This window comes from Solanum pennellii, chromosome 3 (assembly GCF_001406875.1).
Source record: "Solanum pennellii chromosome 3, SPENNV200".
NCBI lineage: Eukaryota > Viridiplantae > Streptophyta > Magnoliopsida > Solanales > Solanaceae > Solanum > Solanum pennellii.
The window spans coordinates 36,109,354-36,119,179 of record NC_028639.1 but is presented as its reverse complement, the minus strand read 5'-3'; the positions used below and the strand labels follow the sequence as shown (position 1 = coordinate 36,119,179).

The 9,826-nt window shown below is 36.5% G+C and overlaps 1 protein-coding gene across 1 annotated transcript in view; it reads right to left on the bottom strand.

Moving 5' to 3' along the window:
- The window catches only part of LOC114076489, a 45,408-nt gene extending 35,880 nt beyond the window's left edge, over positions 1-9,528 (bottom strand). The window contains exon 1 of the mRNA XM_027915598.1: positions 9,307-9,528. Within this exon, the coding sequence (XP_027771399.1) occupies positions 9,307-9,528 (222 nt within the window). The remainder of the gene's footprint in view (positions 1-9,306) is intronic.
- Between the last annotated feature and the right edge of the window lie 298 nt (positions 9,529-9,826).

The window sequence follows — 9,826 nt, the reverse complement described above, 5'->3', positions numbered from 1 at the left end:
AGTCTTCAGCACGTCAGATTTCAGGGTGAGCTATTATTCCTAGCTCGGGCTGGATTCTCTTCTTCACGTCTTGATGTCTTTGAAGTTCGGACATGGACCATTTTTCTACTTATTTTAGTTCTTAAATACTCTTAGACTTAGTAATTTGCGGATAGATGTTCTTGATGTGATGACTTCCAGATTTTGGGGATGATAAGTATTATACTTTAGAGGTTTATTTAATTGATTTCGTTAATGAGTTTTGGATCTTCCGCATTTTATTTACTATTCAAAATTTATTTACTGGTAAACGTTGGGGTTTTAGATTGTTGGTTCGCTCACCTAGTAAGATAAGTGTGGGTGGCACTCGCGGCTTAGTTTGGGTCGTGACAATTACATCATTATCATCTTACTTCACATAACAAGCCTTCACGGCCTCATTCACAATCAACAAGTAACTTCACATTCATACAATTCAAGTAAACACCGCCACCAAGAAGGTGGACCCCACTCAAGAGTATTTTGAAATTAAATCTAATCAACATAACCAACTTACCCTTTTATCCAAGATTCCATAACCTATAACATTTTACTCAACATGTCATCATAACATAGCTCTTAGGTCAGTAGCTAAACATTAATATCAACAAAAAAACCTCAAAGACTGCAATATCATGCTCATTCAACCCATTTCTTAAGCCAAAATTTGATAAAATCTTTAACATGATTTCATTGAAGTTTTAGCATTAAAATCACCGACTAACATTTCAAACATCATATTTGAATGGAAGAGAGTTCAAGGATGATAGAAGAAGTTAAGGTTGGAAAACTCTTTTGAAAATCTTTTAGGAAGAGGCTCCTTAAATGGAAGAGAGTTCAATGATGATTACCATACCTCACATTGAATAAAACCCAATTATTTTGGATGAAGAAACGTCCACCAACTGCCCTCCTGGTTCCTTCTTGACTTCTAGCTTCCATGGTGACTTGAAAGAAGTGTTTTAAGAGAGAGGGGTTTTGGGTTTTAGGGAATAGAGTCTGAAATTAGGTCTTAGGGTTTGAAACACTTTAATATACCTAAATAACCCTAAAAATGACTTCCTAGGTTCATAAAATACTTGGGGTGAATTTACCAAACACCCTAAGTCATTACAGGAAAGGACAACTTTTTGGCAGGCTTTAAACGACGGATAAACCAATGGACCGTCTGTCCATCAACGGTCAGTTGGTGGGGTTTCGTGGGTGGTCACTTAGATCCAATTGGGTCCTTTATATCCTAACTTTCATGTCCAATCAACGGGCCGTTGGTTGCACCACTGGCCGTTGTTTGCCCTCATTGGTGGACACTGCAAAGCAATTTTGTGTACTTCTCTTGGGCCCCTTGTGGGTCCTAGGTGGGGTTGTACCAATAATTTAGAGCCCTAAACATATTAGTATAGGTATTAGGAACATCTCACACCAATTTCAAGAAAAAATAACACGTAAAACTCACTGAAACACATAAAGACACATGAACACTTTCTAAGGCATATCTTCTGAACCTCATGGACGTTCTTGGACGTTTGACCTCAAAACTTAACCAAAATTCACACACTGACTAAGAACACCAATATAACTCATTTTAACCTAAAATTAACTCAAAAAACAATCAAGAATCTCTAGTTCAACTTAGTTCGTTTTAGGGTGTTACATTCTCCCCCACTTGGAATAACATTCGTCCTCGAATGACACTAAAACTTTAGGACCATTAAGGACTCACTTAACAACACATAACAAATTAAAATCATGATCAAACATTAATAATATAATTATCAACTAAAAAGGATCATAATTTCACACCTTCACACACTTTCCGACACAAGCACTTTGCAAGAACTTTCACTTTTCAAAATTCACGCTTATCCTTCACTTATGGAGGAACTACCTTCTCCAACATTAAACATGCTCATATACAAAACTTTTACAAATATTAAAACTACAATTAAAGACAAAGCAATTTTTTTTGAAAAATGAAAATTTTCACAGTTAGCATCACTATAACACAGGCAACTTTGCAAAAATTTCACAGATTCAATCTCACTTTCATTTCTTAACTTATGGAGGAACTAACTTCTCCATATTAAACATGCTTATACACATCTTTTATAAACACATTGAAACCATTGCTCATGAAAAATGCAATTTCCTCAAAATTTAGACTTCTTTACAGTGAACTAAAAACTTCATTGTGTCACTTTCTTAAAAATTCTATAATTCACCTTTCAAGCAACTTTAACAAGATGTCATGACAATATGAAAGACAAGACCATACTAACATACTCCAAAGAGACCTTGTATGTAATGTGAGAGTAGCATCCCATACTACCACTCCCACTTAGTGACCTACAGGATTCTCTTGGACTAAGTAGACTACATGCAATTCTACTTAACATCCATCATGCAATACTTAGCTATAACTTGATTCTTTAACTTTAGACTTTAAGTCATCTAACTTCATATACAACACATGATGCAAGACTCTTAATCATTACCAAATTACTAAGGATTTGGTCTCAAGCTTGAATAAGAACAAAAAGGAAAGATGAGGATATCAACTACCTTTCTACTCACTCATTCTCCCCAACTTAGGGTAAAGCCATCTTCAAGGTCTCATACCTCAAAGTAACATTACACCTCTCACAAGGTAGGAACTCACACTACCCTTAACTCATGCACATCAAGACTAAACATCAATCTTACAAGTTAAGCATAACACTTTCCTCTAGGATTCAAGCCTAGAAAAACTCTCTTAAACATCAACTCATTCAACTCTTAGGCACCACTTAGCTCAATATCATGGAACAAAACTCCTCCTTTCCCTTTCCACCAATTAAGGTAGATTCATTTTGTAAAATAAAAAATCTTACTATATAAACTCCACCATTTTTGCTAGAATAAATCCATAAATTCCTCACTAGGTAATCATACCACATTTCCCCTTTAGAGTAAACCTACAGAATAAACTCAAACAAATTACGAGAGCAACTATTAATACATTAATCCAAACAAGAGGGTTTCCTTCTTCTCCGACAAAATGTCCACATTCTCTCAACATTCCTCAAATTTACACCTTAAAGCATTTGTACCATCATTGAACATAATCACAAGATAACTCATTTCCTCTCAAAGACACTTCATTCAATCATTATAACTCTTAGCAAGCTTAGAACTACATCACCGTAAAGTTTCTCATCACAATAATTCCAACCTCATAAGTCACACATAGCCAAAAATGGCTTCACATCACAAATCTTAAAGTAACCTTTATATATACTCTTCTAGCCACAAAACCATCAGAAGCATCAAAACTCGCCTTTTATATCCCTCAAACTTAGAAACATCTCCCTTTCAAAGCATTCAAACCTAGAAAACCACCGGAAAAAGGAGAAGAAGATATATCTTATGGAGTTAAGTTATATGGCACGATACAAAAGTTATGCAGAAAGGGAAACTCTATCATCGTATAGCCTGATGACATGGATGTGTCGCGACTTACACCAATGACCTAGACTCTACTAGACGTGGCTTGTGAGACTATTAGACACTAAAATTTTTCTCATAAACTTACTGATACCAAGTCTGTCACGACCCACAAGCACCCCCTAGAAGTTAGGGAGGACCCTTGGGTCATGACCGGGCGTAGTTGACCCTTTGGGGTCTTGTACAATGTCATGAACGGAGTCTACACCCTAGCCAAAATAGGCGTCTTTGACCTCTTAGAGGTCGTAGACAAGCCTACATATGTCATCGCTACATCATCTAGGTTAATTTTAGCGGAAAATTTTGAACTTTTTATTTACTTAGAATTCATAGTAAGAAACATTGAACTCATACAAGACTATCTACATAAACACATAAGCGTTTCACAAAAACCATATAATATCAAGATAAGAAAATGAAAGACATAGTCATATCTGTATAAAAATATAGAGTTGCCAAAATGGCACCTTTACAATATTTGAAAATAACTGCGAAAGAAACATTAGTGGAACATACTCCACTAGCTCATTCCTACATCTAAGCTAGAATATAAAAGATAGGCATCCTCGAAGAAAATAGGTCTTACCAAGTACGGATGAATGCTCCACGTCCGGATAACTTCAGCGCAGTCTCGTATGATCTATAATTCACCTGCACCTGCACCTAAAAGTAGAGAGTTGTATGGGATTAGTACACACTTGTACTAAGTATGGGTATATGCAAGCACACACCAAGGACATACATGATTAATAAGATCACTCTCTTAACGATATGAGTTATTGAAAGTCAAGTCAGTGAACTTGCCAAATCGGATTATGAAAGTCATGCTTTTAGAGCAACATGCATCATCATACATACCATTTTGCAAACAACACATAACATATTGCAGATATCAAATCACATAGGTCATATCATTCCTTTCTATGCCATGAGACCTTGGAATCATAGATTTGACATTAGCACTTCCCAAAATGAGGGATCAACTAGGGAGCCTCCTTTAGCAAACATAGAGTCTACTTCATTCATTCATACATACTTCATTGTCATTCATTCATATACTAGTGTAAACACCAGCAATACCTAGGATGTAGTTTAAGACTTTCATCGGGTTCGCTGTGCAATGATCAAGAATAACCTAGTGTCATTACTTAGGTCTAGCTCTCCTCTTGATTATGCTATCATAACTCCTTTGGTATCATTCATTTCATTATGTGCATTACTCGAGGTTGGCCTCATTCATTCTTTGGGAACATTAACCTTAACCGACATAGATCATGTGATCATCATGAAATCCAGTGTTTAACCCAACATCAAAAAGAGGTGGGATCACTAGGCAAAGTAAACCAAAACATGCTAGCATTTATAGGGAGTCGAACCCTGCTAGAACCCTATATAGGCAGTATAGATTCAAATACTAGGAGACATAAGAAGACCGATACCCGTCTGGATGGACAATCTTATCTCATGAGAATTACATGAACCTCTGCCTTCCCGAAAGAAGGAGTCGCGACTCATAGCTAGCATATCGGTGCTTAGTATAAAGTTCCATTACATTCATCTCATATATCATAGAAGCTGGCTTCTAGCATGAGGCATCATAGGTCATTAGATAATTTCTCATCTCATCATTACGTATTAAGTGTGAATTGTCCTTACATTTACATATAGAGTGTGACTTAGACTTGCCTCTTAATTTTCAACACTCTCTTAGGTGAGTACTTTTGGTGACCTTATATTTGGTGTAGGTACATCTTGTCTCACTTGAACTATCCTCATATTGTGATGCCACCCTATTCTTTCATATTGTGATGCTACCCTATTCTCTCTTAACATCTTTTCTTTTAATCTTTACTCACCTTTAAATATTTGTTCATCGTATAACATACATATGCTCTCTTGGAGTTTACATTGAGGAACATTGATTCTAGGCGTAGATACAACCTGTCTAACTTGTACTAGCCTCTCCACAAGTAGCAACTCTTTCTTTGCTTATTCATCGTTTAGTATATATATACTCTCTTAGAACATTCATTTAGTGACACTAATTTTTAGGCATAGATGCAACTTATCTCACTTGCACTAGCCTATAGTCATGGAGTCCCCACATTCTTTAAATTTAGCACACTAACTCTTCATAATTACTCACTGCTTTACGTGAATGCTCATTTCATCGTATGCCGATGCACTTGCCCCGTGTGTCACAGTCTTACTAACCCCTCTGGGTTTCATTATCTCATCACCTAACATCTTAGGTTCACTTACTTTTAAACATATGTTAGACTTATAAGTCCACACATACAAGCTATGAGGCTTCTTCATTGTTTGTCTAAGTGATTAATATTTACCCAAGATTATGTGGTATAAGACTTATGAATCTTGTAGATATGCAAAGATATTGATTTCGATCATTGGAGGCAGCATTCATTAAATATTTGTTCATGTATGACTTATGTATCAATACAGAATTGGGCAAGGGAACCCGATTTTGAATCCCTTGCGCAACACTTAATCTTATATTAAACTTGGTACTTGCATTTTTCAGATTTGGGGGACCCTAGGTCGATCCCCAGCACCCCCATAAAATTTTATTTCTTTTCCCTCCTCTCTTTCTCGTTTAAGGAAAGAGGTTGTGGGATCAATCCCTCACAAGCCATTCTTTTTCTTTTAATTTTTCTTTTAAATTTCTCACCTATCCAAGAGGTTGTGGGTTCAATCCCCACTCCTCTTTTTATTTTTCTCCTAACTCTCTCATCTATTCAAGATGTTGTGGTTCAATCCCCACTCACCTCATTTTATTTTTCTCCTTTATTTTTCTCCTAACACTCTCATCTATTTAAGAGGTTGTGGGTTAAATCCCCACTCATCACATTTATTTTTCTTTCATTTTTCTCCTAACTCTGTCATCTATTCAACAGGTTCTAGGTTCAATCCCCATCATCACATTTATTCTCATTCATTTTTCTCCTAACTCTCTCATCTATTCAAGAGGTTGTGGGTTCAATCCCCACTCATCACATTTATTTTCTTTCATTTTTTTTCCTAACTCTCTCATCTATTCAAGAGGTTTTGGGTTCAATCCCCACTCACAACATTTACTTTTCTTTTAATTTTTCTTACGAAATTTTTACGTAATTTGCATTTGGTGAGGTCTTGGGTTCAATTCCCAATGACCTCACAATTTTTAAAACTTTTTAAAACATAGATCATTTTTTAAATTCTTGGCAAGCTGGAAATTTGGTCTCTTTCAATACATCTTTCTCTCAAGTTTTTATGTTGATTCTTGGAGTAATTCGGGTGAAATTTTTCCAGCAACATTAACCTTATATGAACATCACACTTTTAACATTTTCATACACGAAAACAGAACATTTTTAACACAAAAATTTCAGGCAGCACCATAGTTAATTTACAGCATACAAATGCTCAAACAATTAACTTACAACACTCTTCCGGAATACATCTTTCATTCCTTACATACTTTCCAAATACACATTCAACACATAATCACAACCAGACCTAAAATTATCTACCAAAAGACATACCAACGCATGCTTTGGATCTTTCTAAGGATCTAATGACAGGGGCATGCAACGGGGACAACCTTAGATTCTCGATTAGAATTTAAACTTAACTTAGGGGTCTCTTGGGAAAGGGACCTAGATATAAGAAAACCCATACCTTAATGTCGTTCAAAACTTGTTCCAATGCTGCCAATTTCCCATGAAACCAAGCCTCACCACCGAAACTTCCAGAACAATCCCGTCAAGAACTTTGTTTTGCTTTACGTTTTTAGACTAACTTTTCTTCTGAGTTTTTAGCGTTCAAGTTCTAGATGAACTTTATATTTTTGTTTTTCTGTTCTTTTAGAGATAATTAGACATTCAAGTGAGATGTGAGTAGACAGAAACGTGAGTTTGAGTGGATTAGGATTAAGAGAGTTAGGTGGAGACTTAGTCAAACTAGGACTCCTCATCATTATTATTATTATTATTATTATTATTATTATTATTATTATTATTATTATTATTATTATTATTATTTAATTAAAAATCTGAATTTCCTTTAATTAAATCAAAAAATTAAATATTAATTAATTTAACTAATTTACTTAATACAATAAATCAATTAAATCATTGCTTCCACCAAGGTTCGAACCCAGGTGGAGCACGATTTCACTTAAAGGGTCAATTTCGGCCCTTCCTACCCGAATTTCCCCTCCACCATATTAATTAATTAATTAATTAATTAAACATTTAGGATAATTACAATACTACCCTTAGCATGGAAAAGACCATTTTACCCCTAGACCCTCCAAACTTAAGATTTCCCCTTTTTAAGTCTGGTTAAGACTCATTCGCGTAAATCTTCATATTCGGGTGCCCTACATGGCTGGACCCAACCTCTCCTTGCTCAACTAACTCACCAAGTTAGTTGGCTTGGCTGTTGTAAGGGTTCACAGTTCTGGTTCTACGCGCATCAATCCGTGTGAACCCAGTATAATCGTAGGCATTCTAGATACATTAAGCATTAGTTAGCATAGTAAATTTAGGGTTGCTACATTATCCCCCCCCCATTAAGAACATTCGTTCCCGAATGATTCCACCTATAATTTAAATAAAGAGGGTGATTTTCAAAAATATTTTAACATACTTGAGACTTTACTCTTTGTGAATTTCTTTTTAACACTTACTCTGGATAATGTAAATTAATCAAGCTTATCTGAATCTTCATATTTTAGATTGAGGAACCTCCTTCTCAATCGTACTTAACTTGATGCACCTCACAACTCATGCAACACAAAAATTATGTCCACGCTATACAAATATTACATATATCATTTTGTAATTACAACACAAAGTCGATTATTGCACTAAACTTAGGAGTTTCTTAAACAAAACCAGCCTTAGGAGGAGTATGTCTAACCCCTTAGATAACATCTTGCTGGCGTTAAGATTTGAAATTATGTGGCTTTGTTGGATTGATCCATACCCTGCCCATTTATACCCTATCTCATTTGACAACTGAAACCTCACTACCCTGGTTTAATTGTCTATGGTAGCATAACACTTATGGAGAAAATCCATACCTAAGCTATTCAATGCTTTTTTCATTGGTTAATATCTGATTTTCATATTAGTAGGTTGGTGCACATCCTTGAAACATACTAGCAGCTTCTCATTAATAGACTAAGGAACTCCTTCCAAAACTTGTCTCACCAAAGCATACAACATATATAAACACATAAGTCAGCAACCAACATGATGACTCCAACATATTAACTTCATACTAGTGCATAAAACCATACACATGAAAAACTAATTTAGGCTACGTATCTGATACATCAACAGACGTGTCTTCCCCTATACCCCTAGACTTGAGTGCGAAGAATCGTTGCCTTCTTGGAACCTTTTCACTTGGACCATTCAACTGAACTTTCTTGTTCACTTTTTCTCGACCTCTCATATACGAACAATCCTTCATCCTGTGACCCGATTTTTTAAAACCATAGCAAGCGTTAGAGCCCCTCCTACACTCTCCTCCATGAAGTTTGCCACACTTAATACTAGGTGGACTCTCCTCAGGTGTATCTACTTCACTGTTTCTCTTAACTCTGGTCTCGGAATCCCTATCATAGCGACCCTTGAATGAACTTGACTCCGCTTGGTGGGAGAGTACCTTTAGAAACCTGGCCTTATCTCTGATTTCAGTTCTACACTTCCTTGAAAAATTCTCCTCAGCTTGCTTTGACCAATACCCTGCCCTTGTGTGCTTCCTCTTCCTACTTTTTTACATTTGTTGGACATGTACCATAAGCCTGAAAAGGTCCATGCAATCATGCATCATAGCTGCCCTACACTCCTCCTTGAGATCCTCAGCAATCTTAGATCTAGTATAAACAGGAGGATTCATCCTCGTGAAGTCCCTTAACCTACTTGCCATGGTGCTGGAAGGTGGGTTCTCCCTGGGAACACCTTGTTGCTCCGCCTGAGCTATCATAGCCTGTTCTTTTAAAGTGATGGCTTGGGCCATCTGTACCAAGGCTGTCCTCACTTCTCCATCTGTCAACCCAGTTGGGTTAACATGCATCTCCATTCGAGCAGTTGGAGCCTGGGGAGGAACTGGATTTACCCCAGCAGCTGCTCCTCCAATCTCTCCGCTTGCGTTTCTCCTCGTATTCATCTTTCTAAATCTCAAGAGTTGATGTTAGATACGCTCTTAACACCAAGAAATCAAACATCATAGAAGGCATGATAAGATCAGAATAAGAGAATTTGTCCTATGCATCATGCAGTCTCTAATTCAGGATAGTGGTACACTTCACTACCAT